The sequence below is a fragment of the Rhinolophus sinicus genome, linkage group LG01, assembly GCF_036562045.2.
Source record: "Rhinolophus sinicus isolate RSC01 linkage group LG01, ASM3656204v1, whole genome shotgun sequence".
NCBI lineage: Eukaryota > Metazoa > Chordata > Mammalia > Chiroptera > Rhinolophidae > Rhinolophus > Rhinolophus sinicus.
Window position 1 is genome coordinate 260,611 of NC_133751.1, and position 27,171 is coordinate 287,781.

Below are 27,171 nucleotides of genomic sequence, written 5' to 3' on the forward strand. Positions count from 1 at the left end.
TTCTGTTCTGTGCATTATGTCCCAATAAAACTACGGAAGAACATGAGGCCTGTTTGAGGGGCTCAGTGTCAAGTCGGAAGCCAGACGCAGGCCAGCTGAGCCTGTCTGCCCTCCAGTCACTGCGACAGAATATAGGACACTGTGACTGACTGCCAGCCAACCCCTGCCCCCGCACACTCTGGGTACGAGGCCACCACACACAGCAGGCTCTGTCACTTCCGGGGAAGGTCAGGGCAAGACAGAGTGGCGCCTGCGTGGAAGGCGACCTTCTCTCCTCACTGTCCAGGACAAAAGGTCACAGGGAGGGCCACCTGGGCTCACTCAGAGGGTATGGAGAGAGGCCTTCCACGCAGGGCCACTCTGCCACCAGCCCCTATGCACCCAGTTTCCACGCTGAGAGCAAGGGGGCCCTTTGGAGACTGAGTTCTCTCTGTGGTCTGGACGTCCTCCTCTGACGAGGAGCACCCCTGAACAGGAGAACCCTGAAGAATACCTCTGTGAGCAGCTCAGGCTGGTCGGGGCGATCGGCATCCAGCTTCTGCAGCCTCGCTGAGTCCTCCGTCCTCGCTGCAGCACGGTCCTCCGGCTAAGACGGGAAAGGCGGGGAGGGCAGTCACAGCAGCGTCCAGCGGCAGCCTCAGGCCCTCCAGCCCCACACCTGCTCAGTCTGCCCGGTCTGCCGCCAGCATTCCCAAACTCACGGCCTCTATTTGGCTCACTGACCTGGCACCGCTGCTAGCCTCCTGTTTGTGAACTCTGCTTCTCCAGTGCCCTTGGGGGCTGCACACGTAGGTACTCAATGCAGCCTTGCAACAAACTAGTCGTTCAGACGCATGCACATTTTCCAAGCTACTAGTTTCATAAGTTCAAATATTTAATCTTTGAGATTTTCCTCTACATATAATTTTCCTTAGAAATTGGTAGAAATGGTATTTTTAGCTTCTTACTGTAAGTTATCTCAAACTTTAAAGTTTTCCAATGAATTTTCTCCCAATGGCTTCTTGAACTGTAAATTCACAATAAGCTTTCAACCTGCTGTGCCAACTGAGCTGATGACGGCTGTCTGCAAAGCTGGGTGGGTCCACAGGATCGCGCTGGCATGTCAGCCGAAGGCACTTGCACACCCACATCGCTCACACCCTCACAGCCGTTCACTCGTCACCACTAACTCTGGGCCGAGGCCTGCTCGACCCAACCACAGTTGTCCAGGTTCTTTTCTGGGCAGTTATAACCAGTCAAGGAGACTGACATTTCACAATTTTATTCTCTCTTACAGACTGGTCTTCCAAAGAACAATGAAAAAATCCACCTTATTAAAAAAAAATAAGAACATATTTTATCTTGCAATTACTCCATGGTCCACAAGACCCTGCTGTGTGTCTACGACACAGGATGGACTTGAGCGGTCTTGTTTTCCCTGTATTGTGATACTATTTCATCCTCCTAAGAATTATTTTCTCATACTCATCTGTTACTACCAACCATGCTAACAAGTAAAATAATGCGAAAACAGAAGGAGGGCGATGACCATCCTTCTTGGCTTCAACGTGACAATCCATTCAGGACTTTTCATCTTCCTCCCAAAATGGCAGAGAGAAGAAAGTCAGCAGCAAAGACTGTTCACAAACACACACCAGCAGCACTCAAGGCCACCGACAGCAAAACAAGTCTTCACAGGACGACACTCGACCGACTTTCTCAAAACCAGGAAGCAGTCAGAGAACAGCATGTGAGGACAAGGGGAAGTGTGGCAGCCACATCCAGCTGCTCAGCGCAGGAAGGACACCGATTCACGACGCTCAGCATCTAGAAGCCCCACCATCCCTCCATGTAGGGAAGATGAGGAAAATTTGCCCTCATTGGTTGATGTGAGCTTTTGTCTATTAGCTTTTGTCTGTTCCTATATGTGAGGTGATTTCTGTGCTGTGATCAGGGGTTGAGTAAATTCCCCCTTTGGTCTCATTCTCCTGAGCAGGGGAGATACGAGATGAGGTTTGCTGTTCTGTCTGTGCTGTGAGATGATAGTTAGCTTAGGGTTAAAGAAATTTTTGATCAGGGGTTGAGAGAATTCCCTCTTTGTGCTGCTGTCTGTTTCGCCCACATCAGCAGATGAAGTGAAGAACTAGCTAAGTTATATCAGGACGACGTGACAGGCACGTTGCCAGGCTTTGGAAGACCTTGGGCTGATGGTCCCAAGCAACAACAGTAGATATTGCTTATCCAGATGAATTGGCCGTTTGGCCGGATGGGCAGCATTCATATCAGTAACTGCCAGACCCTCCCAGAACTGGCCATTTCCAGAGGGGGAGGCAGGAACAGAGAGCCTGGCTCTAAGGTACATCTGAGAAAATATATAAGACAGACCTCAGCTGGCAGTGTAATTATTATTACAGTGGTACCTCGGTTTTTTAACCTAATCTGTTCTGGAAGACCGTTCGAGTTTTGAAACGTTAAAAAACTGAGGCACGGTTTCCCCGTAGAAAGTAATGCAAAATGGGTTAATTCATTCCAGAAACTTTAAAATCAACACCTAAAACTGCAAATTTAGCATGAATTTTATTATCTAATGATATCATAGATCTATAAAATTTATGGCGTCCGTAAACTGAAATGTTCGTCAACGGAGACATTCGGAAACCGAGGTACTACTGTATTTCATCATTTGGTCATTTGTCATTGGTGATTTCTCATTCTAACGTTTTGAAGACCTCCAGCAACATGCAGCTTACAGCACCAGTGGATGTCCTGACTTCCAGCCACGGACCAGGTGAGGGTCGGCTGGTTCCCGGCTTCTCCAGTGTTGTTCCCCATGGTTAGTCTTCTTGAGAACTAGTTAGCATCTAGAAAACTTGTATGCAGCTTGCAGCTTACAAGATCAGAAGACGTCCTAACTTCTAACAACAACAACAACAAAGGCAACAATAGCATTCTTGGGTATTAACAAGCAATGGTGTGGAAGACACCTGAGTTTCTCTCACCTACAGACCTGGCAAGGTTTTGAACTATGACTTTTCCAGTATTGTTCTCTCCCAGTTTGGTGAGCTTTTGGCATCTACTGTAATAATTATTACTCTATAGAGCTTATTACTGCTTTTGGATACTCTTTACTGATGTTATTTGTGTACTTAGCCAAGTGATTTTTGATCAATAGTAAATATATGTTGGGCTCTCTTAAACTTATGTGTATGTGCACTCCTGTGACATGACATTGGTATCAATGTATGTAGTTTCGTCTTAACCACCTTTACTTTTGGACAGTAACATATTCTATGATTGCCTTTGTCTTTTGCTATTACGTGCTGCTAAATAAGTTGATCAGATAATAAACGATTAGCCCCATTCTAGCCTGTGTCCCTCGTCCTTTTCCCCCTGCTCGTCATCACACTCCCATGGTGCTAAAAGCACACGTCAATACACAAAGATTTGTATCAAACTTTCTAACAGTTGTTTTAAATTGTTGCTTTGTCTTATTTCTGTAAATTATATGTAAAACAACTTAAAAGGACAAAAAAGAAAAGAGGGTCCATGAGACCCAGATGATAAATTTTTGATGACTAGTGATGACTATTTTTCCTGGTAATCCAGACGAATATAAGAAAGGAAAGTTCTGGAATTACGCTTCCTAAACCTTCTACAGCACTAGTTAAACCTCCAGCCCACAATTCGGTAAAGGGGATTTTCTTCCAAAATTCTTCACCACTGTGCGATTTGGGGTGGTTCTCTTACAAGAAATGGCCTCTCTTTATTTTGTTCACGATGCATAACTGAAAGGTCAAGTGCTGCTCTGCTGCCATTTCTGATTTAACTGCCAAAAATGAGGTGACTATCGCCTCGATTTAAATAAAAAGCTTCTCCGTCACACACTTCACCTAACAAGCCAAGGAAGATGACCAGATCCCGAATATTTACCATCAAGTCTCCTGCGGTTCTATTCTCCTTATAACCTCCTGAAAAACTCAGACCTGAACGCTGCTTACAAATATGCCTTATTTATATATTCTTAGACTTCCATATGTTTCTACATTTTCAGCACAGGGGAACAATTTACTTTCTTTATCCTAAGACTTCAGACTCTTTAACTGAAAGGGATTATCAAAATTATAATGTGTGGGATGGTGTCAGATGGTGGCTGGACTTATAGTGATTACTTCTTTAGGTATATAAATGATGAATAACTGTGGTGTACACCTGAAACTAAAATATTGTATGTTAGCTACACGTTAATAGAAATCTTTTACAGAAATTATGATGTGTGAACTTCTACAATTTTTGCTACAGGACTTTCCTTTTTTTTTCTTTTTTCTTTTTGCTACAGGATTTTCATGTAGCCGTTACATTGTATTTTCAAGCTGTCACCTATCTCTGATTTTGTAGTCTTTGAGTTTTCTGAACCCAGAAAAGAGCTTTCATGTTAAGTTACACTAAAGAATGACTATCTCACCCAGCGAAACAGGCTTCATCACACAGCAAGCCCCACCCCACCCCCCACCAACAGGCCCGCCGGGGGCCGCCATCCAGGCAGCGGGCAGCACAAGTGGCACATCCAAGCACCAACTGCACGCTTTCCACTTCAGAGATTGTTTTTCAGTTATTTTTCTATTTCTAAAGAGGTTCAAAACTACACAGTAAGCACTCCAATTAGATTATTAAGGAATAAACTTAGGCTAGAAATCATCTGTATAGAAATTACCTATATTTACCTAACAGTTAATGAGCATTAAGGTAACAAGTGTATCAAATACAGTACACTTTTTGAACCAAAATTAGCAATTTATTATATGTTGGAAAGAATTACTATTTCACATATATTTATATTCTTATGTTTTTCAATAAGCTCATTAAACTCCACATGAGCACTAAACTTCACAAAATGGCCTGACATGGGTGAAATAAAACAGACACCCTGAATCAGGTTTAAAGCACTGTGACGACCTCAAGGCTCTTCAAGGACTCACACTCCGCCGACAGACAGGCCCAGCACCTGAGAGCAGGCTCCCTGGGCTCCGGCCGCAGGGAGCGCCAGGCGCCTGGGAACAATGCGCTGCAGCCTTCTGCTACTGAGCGTGGGACAGCGAACCTGTGCTGGAAGTTTACTTCTCAGAACGTTATTCTAAACACAAGATATTTCCTATCTTAGCACCACCTATACTTAGATTAAAGGCATTTTAAGTTCTCAGGAATTGTCATTAATTACTTTATAACATATCAATGGGCTGGCCCAGTGGCTCAGGTGGTTGGAGCGCCATGCTTCTAACGCCAAAATCACCAGTTCAATTTCTACATGGGCCAGTGAGCTGCACCCTCTACAGCTGAGATTGTAGAGCTCTCCCTGGAGCTGGGCTGCCATGAGCAGCCGGAGGTAGGTGTGAGGTGCCACGGGCTACCATGTGCCACCAGGAGTGGCCAATGGCCAGCGTGAGTGGCTGGCAGCCATTGTGAGCGACCGGAGACCGACTTCCTCAACCGGCGGGAGCACAAGGCTCATGATACCAGCACGGGCCAGGAAGCCCTAAACAACTAGACTGAGAAACAATGGCTTAAACAGGAGTGGGGGGGGGAGGGCGGGTGGTGGAAGAAGGGGAAAAATTATTTTATAGCATATCAAAAAACTTTCTTGTTTTGATTGAACTCATCATGTGCAATTGTATGACCAGAGAGAAGGTCAGTAAAACATCTCCTCTTACAGCACCGATGGTACACCCCTAATTTTAACATACAACAGCCTTATCTAGAAATCTGATTCATAACTCAACACACAAGAGGAAGACAATGGGCCATCTTACACATGCTTCCTATTTCACCCATGCACATGAAAATTTTAATATAAGCATGTAAAATGAGGATGTAAACTAAAAAATAATCCGTGCTGCAAAAATTAAAAAAATTTTGAAAAATTGTGAATGTCTAGAGGAAAATCAATAGGCTAACTGTTTATTTTTTTAAAGCCTGATTATTAGTAATCTGCATGTCTTTCTCAAGAAGTTACAAGCACAATAGCAAATTAAACCAAAGATAATTGAAAATAAGAAATCACATACACTAAGAAAACTAAAGAAACATATACTACATAAAAGAATTGAGGCTATAATTAATTCTTTTATAAGAACAGATGATTAACTTGTGTTGAGACTGATTTAAAAAGGCACAAAGACTCATCATTAAAAAAATGAAAAGGGTTATCAACCCTGACGCCACAGACAGACACTAAGAAGAAAATATTCCTATGAACAACTTAATGCCCCAAACTGAAACATTCCATGAAAGGACAAAATCTGAGAAAAAGCACAACTGAACAGTGAGATAACTCTTAAGTAAATTGACTCTGTAATAAGAGCCTTGATACAAAGAAAACTTCAGTCCCCAATGGCTTCGAAGTCTTAAACAAACTCACCCACAGCAAAGGACCCCGCTCAACTCAGCTCAGTGTGTGACGCCAGCATAACCTCAACACAAAACCCGACAAGAAGGGAAAACTACGGGTCACTCTCGCAGAAACATGTGCTTTGTCTGTTATCAACTGAGCTGATCACGTGACTTTTACCTTTTAGTCTGTTAATGAATCACTGTGATTTTTTTTTGAATTTTTGACCAATCTTGCACTCCACTAAAATACACTCCACTCCAGATTTCCACTCAAGATGGTGGAGTACATAAGCACTGTGCTCACCTCCTCCCACAACCACCTCAGAAAATTACAGAACCATTATCAAGAATCGTCCGGAATCTTGCTGAGCTCAAGTTCTACAACTAAGGACATACAGAAGAAGCCACCTCGAGACTGATAGGAGGGGCAGAGACGCGGAACAGGCTGGTCCCCACATCTGTGTAGGACCATTAAAAATAAGGAGGGTATCTCGGCAGCGGAGGTTGCCCACGGAACAAGGGGCCCCAGCCCCACACCAGGCTCCCCAGTCCAGGGTGCCAGTGCTGGGGACGCTGGGGAGAGAAGTCCCCATAACTTCTGACTGTGAAAACTAGCAGAGATTGTGGATGCATGAACCAGAGTATGGCTGGAGTCCCAGGTGTTCCTCTTAAAGGGCCCACACCCTTGCTGACAGACTCATTCACTCTGAGCTGCAGTGCTGGGACAGCAGCTCGAAAGGTGACAGAGACACACAGGGAGAAACTAAGTGGTCTGGCTTCAGGGTGAGGGCTGGAAGGGCAGCTTTCTTCCAGAGAGAAGTGCTGGCAGGAGTCACTGTTCTTTTGTTGAGCCCTCAACCCTCCCAGTGTGCCACACGCAGACGGCCACCACGTCTGAGTCACTATGACCTGGCTAAAACCGTTCATTAGCTCCACCCAACTTACACGCTCCCCCAAGCCGCTTCCAGCGGCTTTTCTATACAAGCAGCCTATCTTGGCTCATGCTGTGGATTTCCTTAAAATCTCAAAGGTTCACAAACCACAAATGAGCAGCACCTGGCCTCAGCGTGTCCCTTACCTCTTGCTGAGCAACCCCAAGCCCAGCACTAGCGGCAGCCAGCCTCAGTTCACAGTTCACAGCTTGGCCTCTCCCAGGACTGTCCTAAGCAGCCCCAGGGCTGGCACGCACAGTGGCCAGCTTCAGACCCAGCCAGAGCATCACCCAGCCACCTCCAAGGATGACACACCCAAAGGACAGATGGGGCAGGCACCAGAGCCCTGCTAAAGCGAACCCTGCTCTGTAGGGTCAGCCCCTGCACAGCATCTCCTCTACTGCAGTCACCCCCAGTCCTCACAGCCAATCAGCCTGAGGGTCAATCCCTCCCACTGATGTGCAAACAGCAACCAAAGCGCAACTACAACAGGAGAACACACACAACCCACACGAGGGACTCACCTGGAGCACCTGGCTCTGGTGACCAGGGAGACTATGCCACTGGGCCCCACAGCACACCTACTACGTAAGGCCACTCTGCTAACACCAGGAGGCATAGCAGCCCTACCTAATACATAGAAACAAACACAGGGAGGCAGACAAGATGGGGAGACAAAGACACATGTCCCAGATGAAAAAAGCAGAACAAACATCCAGAAAAGGAGCTAAACAAAAAGGAGAAAAGCAATCTACCAGATGCAGAGTTCAAAACACTGGTTATAAGGATCCTCAATGATCTCAGGGAGAACTTTAACAAAGAGATAGGAAACATAAAAATGGAAACAGAAAATATTTTTTTTAAGTCAGAAATAAAGAATACAATAATGGAAATGAATAATACATTACAGAGAATCAACAGTAGATTAAATAAAGCAGAGGACTGAATCAGCAATTTAGAAGATAAGTTAGCAGAAAACACCCAATCAGGACAGCAAGAAGAAGAAAAGAATCCAAGTAACTGAGGAGAGTTTAAGAGGCCTCTGGAACAACACCAAAGCGTACCAACATGTGCATCGTAGAGGTACCAGAAGGAGAAGAGAGAGAGTAAGGAATTGAAAACCTACTTGAAGAAATAATGACAGAAAACTACCCTAACCTGCTGAAGGAAATGGATATACAGGCCAAAGAAGCATAGAGAGTCCCAAACAAGATAAACCCAAATAGGCCACACCAAAACACATCATAATTAAAATGCCAAAGGTTAAAGAAAAAGAGAAAAATCTATAAGACAACAAGAGAAAAGCAGTTAGTTACCTACAATAGAGCCCCTATAAGATTGTCAGGGCCCCTATAAGATTGTTTCTCAACAGAAACATTGCAGGCCAGAAGGGATTGGCAGGAAATATTCAAAGTGATGAAAAGCAAGGACCTTCAATCAAGATTACCCAGCAAAGCTATCACTTAATCAAAGGACAGATAAAGAGCTTCCAGACAAGAAAAAGCTAAAGGAGTTCATCACCACCAAATCAGTATTACAAGGAATGTTAGAGGCACTTCTTTAAGATGAAATAAATAAATATATACATATATAGCAAAAATATTAATAAATGGGTAATAACTATATGCCTATAAAAAATTGCTTTCAATGTAAATGGTTTAAATACTCCATTCAAAAGACACAGGAGGGTTGAATGGATAAGAAAACAAGACCCTCACTTCAGAATGAAAGACACACACACACTGAACATAAAAGGGATAGAAAAAGTTATTTCATGAAAACAGAAACAAAAACAAAAAAAGCTGGGTAGTAAGACTTATATTCCAGACAAAGTAGAATTTACCACAAAGGCTATAACAAGAGACGAAGAAGGATCCAGTAATCCCACATTTGGGTATTTATCCAAAGAAACCCAAAAGACTGCTTCAAAGGGACCTGTGCATCCATATGTTCACTGCAGCATTGTTTACAATGGCCAAAACATGGAGACAGCCTGGGTGTCCGTCAACAGATGAATGGATAAAGAAGAGGTGGTACATATATACAATGGAACATTACTCAGCCATAAAAATTAATGAAATCTTGCCATCTGCAACAACATGGATGGACCTATAGGGCCTTGTGCTGAGTGGAGTAAGTCAGACACAGAAAGACAAATGCCATATGATCTCACTTATATGTGGAATCTAAGAACAAAATAAACCAACAAACAAAAACAAATTCATAGATACAGAGACCATTTTGATGGTTGTCAGATGGGCGGGGGGGGGGTTGAGGGGATGAGTGAAAAAGGAGAAGGGATTAAGAAGTACAGATTAGTATTTACAAAATAGTCGCGGAAGTGTAAAGTATAGCATAACATTGTAATAGCTATGTATGGTGTCAGATGGATACTAGATTTATTGAGGTGATCACTTCAAAAGTTATATAAATGTCTAATCACTGTGTTGTACACCTGAAACAAATATACTGTATGTCACCTACAATTGAAAATTTTAAAAATTATTTTAAAAAGTAATAAAAATAAAATACACTTCATTCCACACCCACCAACTCTGTTAAAAAAGAAAGGGGGGGGGAAAGAAAAGACTGTCAATACCAATCATAGATAGATGTTAAGCAACAACCACAGCTCCCATAGGCCACTACTGAAACTATAAACTGAACAACGATTTTACAACACAGTTCAACGTATGCAAGTTGAACATACATATATACATAGTGACCCAACAATTACATACCTACTTATAACACGAACAGAAACATGTTCACAGGTACACAGAGAGGTTATGAGGATGTTCATAGCAAAGCCAATTAATAGTGGAATCGACAAACTGAGATAACATTCACACAGTGAAATGTCAACTATAGCTCTTAACATGGATGAACCTCATAAACAAGACGTTGGAGAAAAAGGTCCGGATTCAAGACACATTTACTAGGTAGGTTATTCCTTTTATTTAAAGTTCAGAAACTAGCAAAACTAAATGATAGTTCTAACAGTCAAGGTACTCCATACACAAAAAGTAACTTGAGATGGATCTTATACTTAAACATGGAAACCAGACCACAGCTTCAAGAAGACACAGGAGAATATATTTATGATCTTAGGACTAGGAGATTTTGGGGGCAGGACAATAAGCACTAACCATAGGAAAAATTGCTATTTCAACTTCATCAGAATTAAGGACATCTGCTTATCACAAGACACCATTAAGAAAACAACTAGGCAAGCAAGATGGGGCAGGGGAGGGGACATTCACAGCACATATATCTAACAAATGATAAATATGAAGAATATTAAGAACTATAAATCAACAATAAAAAGACCAAAAAAATTAGTTAAAACACTTGCCAATGATGGGGAAACTGCCCTTAAAATGGTTCCCTGCAACGTGGAACTGAGCTAAAATGGTGGCCCAAGTGGAGAGAGAAGTCCCCAGCCTAAGCCCCAGCCCACTTCCGCATAACCCCCTCCAAGCCACACCTTGAGCCAATCACCAGACGACATGTGCCCCTTCCCCGACTCAAGAAAGTCCCCAACCCATAAAAACCTTCTCTAAACCTCGCTAAGGGCTCAGTCTTTTGGGAAGGATCCCGCTGAGCCCGCCGGCATAATAAAGCTGACTCTCCTAACTCTCAGAGTGCCGCTTGGGTTCTTTCCGGGCTTGGATTCTGCAACACCAAAACAGCAACATCCAGATGCTCACCAAGTAACATTGACAACGCTTGGCATCCAATCAAAATTTATTAAAAAGGCCAAAATGGTGGGAAATGTGACCAAAACTAAGAGAAAAATAAGCCAATGGAAGTATACCAAAAAAATGACAGAGGTGATTAGAATTAGCAAAGACATTCAAATACCTATTATATTGATACACAGTATTTAAAGGAAAACATGAATATAATGAGGAATGAAATGGAAGATTCAAAATATCTGCAACAAGAAAAAAATGCACTACATTGCATTAATAGATTATACACTGCAGAAAAAAAGATCAGTGAACTTAAGGACCCAGCAGCAGATGCTCAGAGAAACAGACTGGAAAACATCTTTAATAAATAAGCAAAGCCTAAGTGACCCACAGCAAAACACCAAACAACCTGAGGTATAAATACTTGAAATCACTGAAGTGGGAGAGATGGGAGGAAATAGAAAAATTATTTGAAGAAATAAAGGCCAAAATTTCCCAAATTTGATGAAAACTGTAACTCAAAATTCCACGAAGGTCAACAAAGCCCATGCAGCATAAACACAAAGGAAACCACAGGGCACATGTGGTTTGCCACAATGTGGCAACTCATTGCCACAATGAGACAATTCGCAATCAGATAAAAACAAAAATGTCGAAAGTGCTCCCCGCAAAAGGAAAAGAGTCTGCAAGGGCGGCTGCCTTCTCTTCAGAAACCATGCCAGCCGGGGGCCAACGGGACAACAGGGTCAAGGTACTGCAACGCTAGCCGGCCAGGCTGACATTCCATGTCCAGCAAAAGCATCTTTCAAATATGAAGAGTCATTTTCAGACAAAAATAAAGAAAAGCCAAGAAAATTCATCAGCAGACCTGCACTACCCAAAAACTGTGAATAGGATTCAGGCTGAAGGAAGAATGATACCTGACCAAGCTTCAGTCAATACAAATAAAAGCACTGCAATCAGTAAACATGTCAGAAGACATAAAAGACCAACACTTCTCATATTACACATGATTTACAAGAGAACAGGCTGTTTTAAAAAGGAGAGAGAGGATGTCCCTGTGCTGCTGTGGGGAGCCTTCCAGAATACAGTGAGTGAGTGGGAAAAGCAGATGCAGCGAGTATGGGAAGCGGGGGCCGCTGCGAGAGGTGAGGATAAGTATGTGCACGTGTTTGCCTCTATGTAAAAAGAAGTAATGAGAAGAAAACCTAATTGAGACACAGCAACACGTTCCTTCCCACTCCCCCACATCGGCTTCGGCCCTCTCACAGGCTGTCAAAACTGGTGAAAGAAACCACTTGCTATGATGTTTTGGGGGTCAGACCCAATGCCACCCAGGAAGAATTGAAAAAGGCTTACAGGAAACTGGCCTTGAAGTACCACCCTGATAAGAACTCAAATGAAGGAGAAAACATTAAACAGATTTCTCAAGCTTATGAAGTGCTCTCTGATGCAAAGGAACGGAATTATATGGCAAAGGAGGAGAACAGGCAATTAAAGAAGGTGGAGCAGGTAATGGTTTTGGCTCCCCCATGGACATCTTTGATATGTTTTTTGGAGGAGGAGGAAGGATGCAGAGAGAAAGGAGAGGCAAAAATGTTGTACATCAGCTCTCGGTAACCTTAAAAGATTTACATAATGGTGCAACAAGAAAACTAGCTCTGCAAAAGAATGTGATTTGTGACAAATGTGAAGGCCAAGGTGGTAAGAAAGGAGCAGTAGAGTGCTGTCCCAATTGCCAAGGTACTGGGATGCAGATAACAATTCATCAAATAGGACCTGGAATGGTTCAGCAAATTCAGTGTGTGTGCATGGAGCGCCAGGGCCATGGGGAAGGGATCAGTCTTAAAGATGGATGTAAAAGCTGCAATGGAAGGAAGATAGTCCAAGAGAAGATTTTAAAAGTTCATATTGACAAAGGCACGAAAGATGGCCAGAAGATAACAATCCATGGTGAAGGAGACCAAGAACCAGGACTGGAGCCTGGAGATGTTATCGTTTTAGATCAGAAAGACCATGCTGTTTTTACTCGACGAGGGGAAGACCGTTTCATGTGTAAGGACATACAGCTGGCTGAAGCACTGTGTGGCTTCCAAACGCCAATATCTACTCTTGACAACCGAACCAGTCATCACCTGTCATCCAGGTCAGATTGTCCAGCATGGCGGTGTCAAGTGTGTTAAATGAAGGCCGATTTATCGCAGACCATATGAAAAGGGTCGCCTGATCATCGAATTTCAGGTAAACTTTCCTGAGAATGGCTTTCTCTCTCCTGATAAACTCTCTTTGCTTGAAAAACTCCTACCTGAAAGGAAGGAAGTAGAAGAGACTGATGAAATGGACAAGGCAGAACTGGCAGACTTCGATCCAAACCAAGACGGTGCCACTACAACGGAGACGCATCTGAGGATGATGAACGTCATCCTGGGGGTGGTGTTCAGTGTCCGACCTCTTAACGGGGCCAGTGAGCAACTCACTGCTGGCTCTTTATAGGCAGTAGTGAATGAGGCAAGGACTGCAACCACAACATGCTCACTACTTGCCACTGTTTTTGTTTTAATATTCAACTACAGTAGTGTTTTAAAAGTTAAATGAAGAATAAACTTGGGGGGAGGGGGTGGTAGATGAGGTTTAAGGGGATCAAATACATGGTGATGGAAGGAGAACTGACTCTGGGTGGTGAACACACAATGGGATTTATAGATGATGTAAATACAGAATTGTACCCCTGAAATCTACGTAACTTTACTAACAATTGTCACCCCAATAAACTTTAATTAAAAAAAAAAGAATAAACTCAAAAAAAAAAAAAAAAAAAAAAAAAGAACACCTAATTTAAATGGTAACCTAGAAAGCAAAGAAAGAAACAGGTTCCAGGGGAGAGACATACAGTAATCAGATTATCTGAACACACTTGCCTATTAATTCTGGAACCACATCAACGTTTTACATAATTATAAAACAAAATTAAATAAATGGTTAAAAAATCAAAAACATGAAAATAAAACAAACAAATATAACTATACAGTAAGTTGATGGCTTAATCACACATGGCAGAATTATTTCAAGTGACTTTGAAACAAAATAATTTGACTGCACGTCCCTGTGGGGACAAAAGGAGAAAAACATCTGTAAAGAAATCATAGGCTGCTTCCGAATCATATGGTTAGTAACAATCCCGGTACTGGAAAACGACAGAGAGAAAAGCACATGGCAACTATGTCAATGTTAGGAACGTACATGGGTAATGATAAGATTTTTTCAAACTTAACCAGAAACTCTGTAATCCTAAATTACGGACATGAAAATATCAGTATTAACTCATAAACTGTTAAAAACAAATCCTAACTAGTCACTGAAATGACCTACCACGTTTCCCTGAAAATAAGACCTCGCCGACAATCAGCTCTAATGAGTCTTTTGGAGCAAAAATTAATATAAGACCCAGTCTTATTTTACTATAATATAAGACCAGGTGCACTATAATATAATACCGGGTATAAGACTGGGTCTTACATTAGACCGGGTCTAATATAATATAAATATAATACCCGGTATAATATTATATAGTATAAGACCAGGTCTTATATTAATTTTTGCTCCAAAAGACGCCTTAGATCTGATTGTCCAGCTAGGTCTTATTTTCCGAGAAACACGGCAGAAACAGTGACTCAGCCAGTACTGACGAAATCCCCCGAGTCCAGATCAGGTTTCTAAATACTATTTCCCACTAACAGAGCCAGCTGTCAACAGCCGACTCCAGGCCTGGGGCAGGACATGTGCATGTGACCCGGAACACTTGCTACCCAAAAGCCAGGACACCACCATGGCGACGGTGGTGGGTCACACTGAAGATGCTCTCATTAGCCAAAGATGGGAAACCCGAGCGTCATAGGACACACTCAAGGCAGCTCATGTCCAATCCATGGAAAACAGGCGGATTTACAGTGGTGCTTAAGAAACCCATTCCACAGTCACACTTGGAGAAGCGCAGCAAAGCAGACAAGTCACTATTTTTCAAACTGATGAACAAGGGGAGAGAGCCGAGCATTTACCCTGCTTTTCTATTACACACTGTACCCGAGGGTAACCAAGCAGCTGGTGAGACAAACCTCTCTTTATAGAAGAGTCCAAGCAATGAATAAGGGCGGGATGGCAGAATTGAAGTATTAGTATTCTGCGCTCACTGATGAAGTAACAGCTCTAGGCAATGATCCGCACTGGCTGCTAAAACCTGAGATAAAAAGCTCGTGAGAAACTTTCAGGGGACGACCTTGAAGACAGGACCTGAAGTTGCTGAAAGTCTCAACAGCACCAGACAGACCACTAGGCATCCTGCGCCTTCTGACAGAAATGCACAACTACGAACTATTCTTGCCACTGAAACTGCCACCATCATCTGATCAAGCCTCCAGTCTAGATCAAAGGGCCAGTTTACAGACACCGTGGACCAGAGACGGGGTGATGCAGGAATTTTCCCAAGACACTACAGGGATGCCAACAACAAAATGCAAAAGGTGGCAAATTCTTCAGAATGAAAAAAACGCCCTAAGGTTTCTTCAGCAAATACACTGCAAAGGAATACAGACATGTCAATCAAAACGCCCTGTGTGGGACTTCACTTCTGGAAACCTAATGAGCAGATGTCCAAGAACCCGACGGGGAACCATCCGATGGCCATGTGTTTAGGTTATGATTACCTTTAGCTCGTCAAAGTGACAAGAATTGTCTGGAAAAAGCTTTTAACAATACTCGCCCCTTGCCCACCATTTTAGAAGCCAGTGGACAGGAAAAGGGGGTCTTTGTCACTTGACCTCTAGCCAAGATTGGTGCTGAGGAATTCTGTAGACAATAGTGAGCCAGGCAGAGGCTCCGGGCAGAGAAACCCAGGCACAGGTCCTTCCCAGCATTCATAAACACAAATCATGAACAAAACTTTCACTGTGTGAGCATGTTCATCTTTCTAGAGAAAAAACCCACGCATCTCACCAGCTTCTGGGTTTAAAAATGGTGCTTTAAGTGGAAAGTTACTACCTGCAGTAAATTACCTCATAAACGAAACAAAATGTTTGCTTTGCCTTGGCCATCTGCCTCCTCAGTCATTGGACAGTCAAGTTCTGCGAAAGCACACTCCACCCACATTTCCCACCCATCCTCCAGGTGAGGGGTTCTACCTTCTGTGGTCCTGATGGGGTGATGCAAAATGCAGAAAAGAGTGAAGGCACATATGCCACGGACAGCCAATCAAGGGAGCTATAAAGGCTCTGAATGCACACAGACAGCTTTACGAGGTCAAAAAGATACACTAGATTGGTGGTCTGATTAGACTGCAAAAGGGGGGAAATGTTAAAAAGGAACCTAACTGACTTATGGTAGAAAATACAAAAACACAACCCGACAACAGACAAGCCCAACAGTCACTGTTGCTAACGACTGGTATGTACCCTCTGATCCGGAAAACAGAAGTCAAAATGGTTTTCCTCAGATCATCCTCCGGCAATAAGGTACTCCTCCAATACCCGAGTTAGAAACCTAAAAGGTCTGTAGCTGATAAAACAGCAAAGCAGTGGTTTTCAATTGGGAGGCTCCATCATTCCCCTAATGGAAACCCCTTTCAGATAAAGTACGACTGTGTTGTTTGGCATGGTTTTCTGATTGTAATTCAAATCTCACATGTATTTCTCCACCTGTATCAGTTTATTACTTTTAAAAAGAAATGCAATCACAACTAAACATCAAGTAACTTTCTGATGGCAGAAAACATACCCTAGTTAAAGGAGGCCTAAAGAATAGCGGTGGGGTGTGGGGGAGAGCAGAGGTGAAGTACCTTATAGGAGGTGACCCCGCATGCGCATCCAGGCACCCCCCACCAGCCACACTGCTGTCTCCCTCAGCTGGACTGTCACAGCTTCCCATCAAGTATCGCCAACTCTTAAGTCCCACTACGAAACTGAGTGCAAACAACGCCTTTTTCCTTTACAGATGCCATGAGCAGCAGAGTGAAGCCTGGAGTGCCAGAGCAAAGGCGGAGCCCAGGAACCCGAGTGCGGCAGTGGGCTCTGCAGCCCACCAGGCGTGAGGGTCCCTGCAAAGGATAATCTAAGGCCCTCTGTCACAGCGTGGCCGCAGACGAATGGGACCATATACACACCCACAACCATAAATAATACTTGTCATTATATTTCTACATAAAGCTGTAATTCCATTTCTTTTCACTGCTAAAAAATACAAAACAAAAAACCTGACACCTAATCATATGTGTCACTGGCAGACATCCTAAAAGACACGTAAGTAAAACCAAAATAACATGAACCTTTGTGCAAAATAACGCATGATTCTCAGTTTCCTCTTACAGGGACTTGGCCTTCTCAAGCACCGCATCAATACTGCGTGATCTGATCAATTTCTGTGCTTGTGGATAAGCAAACGTACAGCATCCTACTAACCAGGTACCCCATCAGCTGACGGCGTAAAATGCAATTTTATTTCAGTACTAGACTAAGCTGAGCACAACAAGAAACGTCCATCTGCCAAAAGTCTAATTGATTCAAAAACCCAGAAGGAAAGAACCCCACACCGCTGGGCCCCAGCCCCTCACATGACTTAGGACTTGGAATGAACGACCTTCCCTAAACTGAGAAAAGTCCATCCATCCTGGCAATCGGTGCCTCCACTAGAAACAGAATGCAGCTCCAGGCAAAGGACTCTGGGACAGGACCCCTCACCCACATCACTGGCCCCATGGCAGCATGCCCTCAGGGCTGGCAGGGGCACCACCACCGGCCTTCTGCTGATCCCTCCCTGACTGATCCCTCAGCACACAGGACAATGGCTGCCGCCAGGTCTCGTTCTCTCGGAGCCCAGCCGCCCCAGCAGAGACCCTCAACTCGCCCCCATCTTTAAAACAGGCGAGTGATCTCTCCCCAGCCAGGAGGGAAGGCAGCGGCACATTGAGTACGACGTTTCCTTCAAAACACACAAGGTGCTGGCAGGGAACAGGGAACCTGATGGCAGGGACGCGCCCACAGCACCTGAAGCCCCCTCCAGGCCGAGCCAGTCTATGGCGTCTGGCGTCCTGCTTGCCCAGCAGTTCTCCCTACAGCTGAGCCTGCAGGTGCTCCACAGGCAAGTTGGTCCCGTCCTTTACTCTGAGCTACATTTTGCAAAATCTTTGCAAGTCTGACTTCATTTCAAAGTGAAAAGCTAAAAAATAGATAAGCTTTAATTTAAAATAAAAGACTGCTGGGGCCGGCCCGGTGGCTCAGGCAGTTGGGGCTCCATGCTCCTGGCTCTGAGCGCTGCCGATTTGATTCCCACATGGGCCAGTGGGCTCTCAACCACAAAGTTGCCGGTTCAAATCCTCGAGTCCCGCAAGGGATGGGAGGCTCTGCCTCCTACAAATAAGACTGAACACAGCACCTTGAGTTGAGCTGCCATTGAGCTCCCAGATGGCTCAGTTGGTTGGAGCGTGTCCTCTCAACCACAAGGTTGCCAGTTGGACTCCGCAAAGGATGGTGGGCTGTGCCCCCTGCAACTAGCAACGGCAACTGGACCTGGATCTGAGCTGCACTGTCCACAACTAAGACTGAAAGGACAGCAACTTGACAACTTGACTTGGAGAAAAAAAAAAGAAAAAAAAGGCCTGGAAGTGCACACTCTTCCCCAATAAAGTCCTATTCCCCTTCCCCAATTAAAAAAAAAAAAAATCTTTAAAAGACTGCTGATTTGAAAGTAAAAGCAAAAAATTAGTGTTAATTATACTCTGAGCTTTTCTCCTCAAAGAGCCCAGGCAGGGACATACAGAGAAAAGCCACTGGGAGTGAATCCTCAGCCCTCTCAGTGTGGCTTCCATCATCTCAGCTGCCCAAGACATGGCTGCTGAGAACTGCTGCTCTAACCCAAGAGAAACATCTAGAAGACACTGACGAACAGGAACTGACATGGACCGCAAACCTGCCAGAGGACAGGGAGTGGAGGGAGAGCCAGTTGGGCACAAGCTGGCTCAAGGCGCGGCCACCTCAGTCTGGCCAGCTGCTCCCCAGGCAACGTGGGAGCACCATGGCTAGTCTTCCAATTTTCCAATTTTCCGAAAGAAGCATAATTCCACATTTGTAGGTAGTGTATCGTAAAAGTCACACGCTGGCAATCATTCCATTGTTTCCAATAAGGCAGGCCAGACACATCCTGATTTTGAGTCAAACTCTGCCTCAGCCGCCAGCTTCCCGCTCACCACAGCCAACACCTCACCTGAATGTGCCCAGCTGTACACAGCGGGGCGCTCACAGTTCAAGGCCCCTCTCATAACACACACGAAGCCCCAAGGAGAGCCCACCTACGGTCGGGAGACCACGCAAGGCCAACACCGCCAACGCCCACGTCACTCACCTGCCACACCTGCCCCGCAGCAGAGGGCGGCGTCTCCTCCACAAAGACCCCATTTCCACACCTTCACCCCTTCCCTCCTCATCCCATGTTCAGAGGAAGGAAAAAGACAAAGAGTGACAAGCAGGTGGATCTGACAGGAGGTGAAGGCCTGTCATGGTGTAAGTGTCCCCAGACACGCCTGGCAGATGGCAAACGCACAGCTGGCCCCCAGGGACCACTTCGTGTCAGACGTCCCTTACCAGAGCGAGCACCCATACTGACAACGCCTCAGTCAATCTGAACTTCTCAGGAGCGTACAGAGATGAGCATGAGGAAAACCACAGATGTACACTCCCCTCTTGTAAACTAAAACACACCTGCCACACTTATGATGGGCAAACACTGAGCAAAGACCCCTTTTCGTAAATCATGCCAGCAAGAACCGACAGGCAAAGTACAGGCACGATGCTGAGAACATTCACCTGAGCTGCTCCTGCCCCCTCAGGGGGCTCACTGCACGATGAGCTTTGGCGAGCGTCCCCTGGGCCCACGCCTCCACCGTCCTCGCTGGCTACCGGGCTCGCCTCCTGGACAGGCGCATCGACAGCCGGGCCCGTCCTCTTCGCCGCCTTTTTCTTCGAATGCGCACGGTCACCTTTTGTTTTTCTCTGTCGGAAGTGAGCAAGCTGCGCAGAAACGTAGAGAAGTAGTAAAGGCAGAGGTAGGTGAGGAAAACGCAGCAGGACCACAGAGTCAGCAGGCTCGCAGGGGACATGGGGCTCGTCGCACACAGCCACACCTGGCTAGACGCACGGCACCCAACAGATCCCACCCCACACACAGTGCCTGCATTAATGCCTGTGACGCCGGGATCTACACTCAGAACTACACCCCTGGGGACTGTCAATTAATTACGCCTGTGAGCAGACCAGAGAGGGCAAGATGGCCCAGCAGCAGCACAGCTTTTCTAGCTCCTGGCAATTTACAGAAAAATAATATTTTAAAAATATACCTATTTAAAAGAACGATAGCTTAATCAAGCCATATTTAAGGTTTATATAAAAGCTAAATCTCTCCCCTTCTGCCCACATTTCTCCCCCAACGAAGGAAATATATAGCCTGGCCCAAACTTCCTAGCCATAGATTCTGAGACAAGGCACAGAAATAGCAAACAATTAATTAAGCCAGGTCAATCTAACATCCTCCGTTATGAAGTCAGATGTTCTAGTTTTCATGACACAGCTCACCAAAGCACCAGGGACCTTCACAGAGAGCCGCCCATCACGACGCACAACCCCAGCTCTGTCCCATCTCTCCAATCCGGGGTTTCAGACTCTGCTTACGCTGCATCTCCCACTAACACTTCTTCAAAAGGTATCAGGTTTAACATCAACTTTTCTAATAGCAACTGTGGTCATAAAAGCAAACGCATTTAAGAAATGTTTGTGTAAATGATAATGAAAGAGTACACTGCATGAACACAGGATTACCCAAGGCCGTCCACTGGGAAAAACCACCTGTCAAAGACAGACACTGCCTTCAAAACCAGCCCCGCAGTCACTGCTCTCAGCTCCCACTCCCTCAAATCGACGTGTCTGACAGTTCCCTTCGGGCATCATGGTCCTCGTTTCTTGCCTGTGTTTGCCCGACAGGAAGCGTCTTGTTCCTTCTTGAGACGACGCCAATCGTCACCCTCCATGTTCCCTCAAGTATAATTACTCACGTGTACAAAGCATGGCAAGCTCGGGACACACACAGGGCTGAACCCAGGTCCAGTTTCAGCTCCCATGTATGTCACAGGCACATACATGGAAGGGGGAAAAAACAGGCCACCCACAGCCTCCCTATTCAAATCCCCATCAGAAGTTTCATCTTCAGAGGAAGCCTGCACGAGGCCAGTCTGTCCCCCGTCTGTCACCCCGCCATTGGACACGCTGTCCCCGCCAGGGGCTCACACCAGTCACCAACTGCTCTGAGCAGTTCCTTTAATGCAGTGGCTCCTCATGGGAAGGGGCCAGCACTGATCCATGTGAAATCCTGAGGTCTGAGCAGCCTGACCTCATGCAGCACCTTCCTGGGGCTCTCCGCTCAGTCGCTGGCACTGGAGGCTCTCATTCATTCACTGCTGGCAGAGGGTGTCACTCCCCACAGCCACACGGGGTAGGGCTGGAGCCACAGCCGAAGTGCTCCACTCTGCACCTAGAGCTGGGTCTATTCAGCATGCAGGTAATTCCCACAATACCTCCCCAAACAGCGAGTACCAGAACAGCTTCTGTGACAACCCTGGCAGAAGGGAGGTGACCAAAGCATGCCTGGAGACACCTGCCTCCAGGATCACTGGCTTACTGGCACATCCACAACCCAGGGATGTAGCCCCCATTCCAGGAGGCTCTGTCTGGGTGCCTGGAGCTTCCCTAGGAACACAGCATGGAGCAGGCTCCAGGGGGCTCCTCCACCCTCACCTGCTCAAGACGACCCACCTGGGTCTCAAACAGCAAGGAGGCCAGAACACAAGCTTCTGGACGCCGGGAATATTAAGCAGGTGAGCGGCAGATATTCTGCAGTGTAAACAAGTCACGTGGCCCAGGAACAGCAGAGAACTTTTAATATTAAAAAATACTGCAGAATTCCAAGTAAAACAAAAATCTGCATGCAGTTTTAAAGGGACGGAAGCGAAGACGGAGCCTCCAGAGCGCGCCGGTGTCTCCCAGCACCGCAGGGAACAGGCCCTAGAAGTCCTCCAGGAATCCTGAGCTCTGAAAGGTAGAGCCACAGGTGTGCATGTGGGTGCAGGGGTGCGACGTCTGACTGTCCAGAACACGCGACGTGGGAACAGCGCCCTTCCCTTCACTTTCTACTGGCGTCCGAATGAGGGCAGACAGTCAGAGACGCAGCGCGCTCTTAAGCTACCAGTCTTCTAGGGCGCCTCGGACTCCGGCCGCTTCACAACCAGTAAAAGGGAGGCCGCCAAGCCAGCTTCCCTAGAAACACGGGAGGGCGGGACGGGGTCCAGACGGAGACGCCAGCCCACCGGCACGCCCTTCCCGGGCCCTGTCCCGAGCGCAGGCGCAGCCCTACGAGTGCCCACGCGCCCCACGAGCCTCCCAGGAAGGGGCCGCGAGTCGCCGACCGCAGATTGGCTGAGGCCGCGGCGTGGGCGGGTCCGGGCACACGGCGGCGGATTCAAGATGGCGGCGGCCGGGAGGCGGCTTCCAGGAGAGTCAGGGGCAAGGGCACGAGTGCGGCGGCGACCCCTGCCTGACCCTGTCCGCTCCTGAGAGGGGACACTGGCGGGCACTGGAGCCGACCCTTACGAGTCCACACCGGCGCAAAAGAAGGAGGAGGAAGCGCTACCGTTTACCTTCGCTCTTCCCGCCTCCACCTTCCTACGCCGCTGCTCTTCCTCATCTTCTTCCATTTCCCTCCAGGACTCCTCGGGGGTCGTCCGCAAGGTGACCGGACAGACGCCTTCGCTCTATTTACACTCCCTCCCCCTCGCCCTCCCCCGAGACAACTGTCACGCAACCGTGGGCCCGCCCCACGTCCGGCCCAGTCCCCGGGCGTGTGCCGCCAACCCTGCCGCCAATCAGGGGCCAGGTTCCTGCCCTCGCGCATGCGCACACATGGTGGAACCGCCCGGGCGGAGCTCCGCTCCTGCCGGCCTCCGATTGGCGCTATGACGCTCCAATCAGCGGCGCGCGGTGGCCTCGGACCTCTCTATGGTTGGTCGATTTTAAAGGGCCGAGGCACCGCCCCGTCTGCGCAGGCGTCCCCGCGGCGGTCCTGCTCCCGGAGCCCGGCCCCTTGGCCGGTAAGCGGGACTGGCCTCCGCTGCGGTGGCCAGCTCGCGTCTCACCCTGTGTGTGTCCCAGACCGCTCTCACCCTCCCCTCAGGGGGCTGAGCCCCGGTGACTCTGCCCCTCGACGCTGGCATGCCCTTTATTCATTTCACAGTCGCAGGCAGCCCGCAAGATCACTTGGATTCTTTCCCCTGCTGTGTGACTTCACTTCTGCCTCGTAGCCTGCGGCGCCTGGACGCGGGTAGCCCAAAGTGCAAGGGCAGCCAGTAACGAGTCTGATGGGAATCTGGGTCGGGACCCCCAGCTACACAGAGGCCACTGGGAGTGGCACCAGTCCTGGACTCATGTGTTCTTCCTACTGGGGACAGTGCCACATTGCGGTCTCAGTGTGTCTACTACCCCCAGCTCGCAGCTTCTGGGGGGTGCGGCATACGATTTGGCCACGGGGTCCCACAGTCCGAGGTCCACTCCAACGCCTGTGCCACAAAGCAGTCCCTGGACGGAACAGTGGTAGCAGGGACCCCATGCTGGTGTGGAGGTCTGCAAAGGGGCAGGCAGAGGCCCTGCAGGCAAGAAAGGCACACCCATACCTGGACTGGCATCTGTCCCTGTTAGGACAGCCTCTGGAAGCCCCGGATGGAAGGGGCGCCACAGGCTGACCTGCCAAGCGGCCTGTGGTCTTCCTGAGGAGAAAAATTTGGTGAGGATGCAATTTTAAACGAAACACTACTTGTACCCAGTCCTACATCACCAGAGAGAGAACGCTGGTTCAGTGAAAAGTGAAACCAGTTCTTCTCAAGTGGGAAAGGATTAAGGCTTTGACGTGTTTAGGTAAATCATTCCAGGAATTTATATTGCAAATGGTTATTAAAAAGGAATGTGCTGAGCAGCGGGATGGCTCAGTTGATTAGAGCGTGAGCTCTCAACAAGTGGGCTGCGCCCCCTGCAGCCTTATTGAAAATGGTGACTGGACTTGGAGCTGATGGGCCCTGGAGAAACACACTGTTCCCCAATAAAAAGAATTTTTTTAAAAAAGGGGCATGTGTTGTGTTTATCTGTTCAATATTGCTGTGAACCTAAAACTATCCAAAAAAAATAAAGTCTATTAAAAACTTTTTTTAAAGGAATGTGACTTTGGTTAACAATTCCTGGTACGTGTGGGAATCTGAAGTCTCATGAAATCATTGTTTGTTCCTTAGCTTCAAATTTCACTTGAACCTGTTTGTCCACATAAGGAAACTGTGCAAGGTTTTTGTTCCTAGCCCACGGTTTTGATTAACAATCAAATGCTGGTGGTGTAATCAAGCTCACTGGAAGCTGATAAGCTCTGATTAATTGACATTAATACAAAGCATCTGACTTGTACCTCTTGTTACTCTAGAGTAACTGTACCTGGGCGAGCGTTCCCAGCCAGGGCGGGCCGGGGGAACAGCGCCTCTCTCACCAAGTGGTGGTCTGGTCTAGTTAAATGTGCTTAAGGTTCTCGGTCTCGTTTTACTTTCTCTCATCGCTGTCAGTAACATCCCGTTTACCATGAAAAGGAAAACGAAAGCAGAGCCCTAAGTTAGGGTCTTTCTATAGGTCACACAACATTTCAGTTGCAGGATGAGAACACCAGAGTCCAGGCAGATGACGAGGACAGGGTGGGCGTCACCACCTCAGGGAGACACACAGAAACCACCTTGAGTTCTCTCTGTAAGAAGTATAAACGCCCCGAAACTCCACCGTGCTACAGATCTGGGCCGTTGTAGAGCTGGGTAGGATGACAGTACTTCAAGTGGCCTACAACTAGAGAGGTGACATGAAAAACAAGATTGCGGTGGGCGACCTGTGTCACAGCAAACACACGGGGGAGTCTGGGTTCCCTCCATTTTTTTTTTTTTTTTTTTTAAGATTTTATTGGGGAAGGAGAACAGGACTTTATTGGGCAGCAGTGTTTACTTCGAGGATTTTTTCCAAGTCAAGTTGTTGTCCTTTCAATCTTATTTGCGGAGGGCGCAGCTCAGCTACAGGTCCAGTTGCCGTTGCTAGTTGTAGGGGGCACAGCCCACCATCCCTTGCGGGACTAGAGGAATTGAACTGGCAACCTTGTGGTTAAGAGCCCACTGGCCCACGTGGGAATTGAACCGGCAGCCTTCGGAGTTAGGAGCATGGAGCTCTAACAGCCTGAGCCACCGAGCCGGCCCAGATCTGGGGCGCATTTGAATACAGTTATCACGGGGTGTCCGGATGGCTTAGTTGGTTAGGCGCAAGCTCTCAACAAGAAGGTTGCGGGTTCCACTCCAGCATGAGATGGTGGGCTGCGCCCCCTGCAACTGAAGATTGAAAATGGCGACTGGACTTGGAGCTGAGCTGCGCCCCCCACAACTAGATTGAAGGACAATGACTTGACTTGGAGCTGATGGGCCCTGGAGAAAGACACTGTTCCCCAATATTCCCCTATAAAAATTAAATTTAAAAAAATGAATATAGTTATCACCACTCAGACATGGTCACGATGCTAAATTTTGTGATTTTACCACAGTATTTTAAGTTAATTAATTTTTAAAAGGGAATCTTGAGATGGGGAGATTATCCTGGATTATCTGGGTGGGCCCAGGGTAATCACAAGGGTCCTTCGGACCTGTCCAGAGAAAATAGGTATCGACCTAGATTTGAATATGCAGCACAACTGGTGTTTAAGACCCAAGGGAAATGGCGGCTGGATGGCTCAGTTGGTTAGAACACGATGCTCATAAACACCATGGTTGCCGGTTCGATCCCCGCATGGGCCAGTGACCTGCGCATTCCACAACTAGATGGAAACAACTACTTGACTTGGAGCTGATGGGTCCTGGAAAAACACACTTAAATACATATATATTTAAAAGGTTTCTTTTAAAGGGGGGGGGGGGAATGGAACATTTGCAAGAAAGTAAACACCACGGGACATTCAGTAGCCTGTTATAAAGAAACTTATGAAAGATTTCAAGATGGTAGAAAACGATTCCAGAAGGATGGCCCAAGATATAGAAAAGGGTGAGGTAAATTCTAACAATGTTTCCTGTGTGGAATGATATCATGTGTATTTCTGTGAAGTTGTTCTAACAGGCGGGACTGAAAGGGTAACAGTGACAAGTAGGTCAAGTGAGCAGGGAGCCACCGTGTCCCAAGTCCCCAGTTGGTGGGCGAGGAGGTGGCACAGGACACTGTGTTTGACTTTATAGCCAACGGCCCAACAGTCTCGAGTGCTGTCACAGTTCTTCTGAGAGTTCACACTTTTACATTCAAATATTTGACCAGTTGGATTCGTTCTGGAATAAAGAGCACGAACTTGACTTTGCTTTTTCTAAATAGCTAGCTACATATGGAACATTCCATTTCTGCCAGTGATTTTTAAATGCCATGTTTTCTCTTTTAAGGTACGTGAGCCTTTGCACATACAAACACGTACAAGCACACATGTACACAAACACACATTAGCACATGCACACATAAGCACACACATGTACAAACACATGCGTGCGTGTACATGCTCACAAAACACATGTAAGGACACGTACACATACAAACACAAGCACAAACTTGCACATACATGCACACATGGACAGACAGGAGCATATCTACATGCACAAACACACAAGCACACGTGCACACACAAGCACATGTGTGTGCACACACTGTACACATAAACACATAAGCACATATAACCACATGTACACATACAAACACACATGCACACACACACAAGCGCACATGTACACAGAGACATAGGCATGCGTACATGCAAAAACACATAAGCACACATGTACACATACAAGCATGTGTGAATGCACACACACATACAAGCACACATATGTACTCATACACACACACCCGGATTGCTCAGTTTGCCTCTGGAACCCAACAGATGTCACTAAAGTTCATCTGGAAAGACCAACAAGGGGTAACAGGGACACACTGGCAGGGCTGCCCTGTGAGAGTGCCGGCTCTGCCCCCGGCACCACCAGGCGTGAGCTGTGGGACCCGAACTGGCTC

At 46.6% G+C, this 27,171-nt stretch overlaps 1 protein-coding gene and 1 pseudogene across 13 annotated transcripts in view; one reads left to right on the top strand and one right to left on the bottom strand.

Moving 5' to 3' along the window:
- PCNT (pericentrin) overlaps window positions 1–22,942 on the bottom strand; it is a 111,755-nt gene extending 88,813 nt beyond the window's left edge. For 11 of the 13 annotated variants that reach the window (XR_012492119.1, XR_012492102.1, XR_012492108.1 and 8 more), the window contains exons 1-3: window positions 22,716–22,942; window positions 19,837–20,040; window positions 494–586 (exon numbers count right to left, since the gene is read on the bottom strand). Coding sequence is in view for 9 of the 13 variants with exons in the window: in XM_074319981.1 (XP_074176082.1) it covers window positions 494–586; window positions 19,837–20,040; window positions 22,716–22,772 (354 nt within the window). In the remaining 4 variants the exon portion in view is untranslated. Of the gene's footprint in view, window positions 1–493; window positions 587–19,836; window positions 20,041–21,834; window positions 22,336–22,715 lie in introns of all 13 variants that reach the window. The other 2 variants (XM_074320209.1, XM_074320125.1) reach the window with 2 other exon arrangements.
- Window positions 12,042–13,718, top strand: LOC109437702 (dnaJ homolog subfamily A member 1; annotated as a pseudogene).
- Window positions 22,943–27,171: the final 4,229 nt, after the last annotated feature.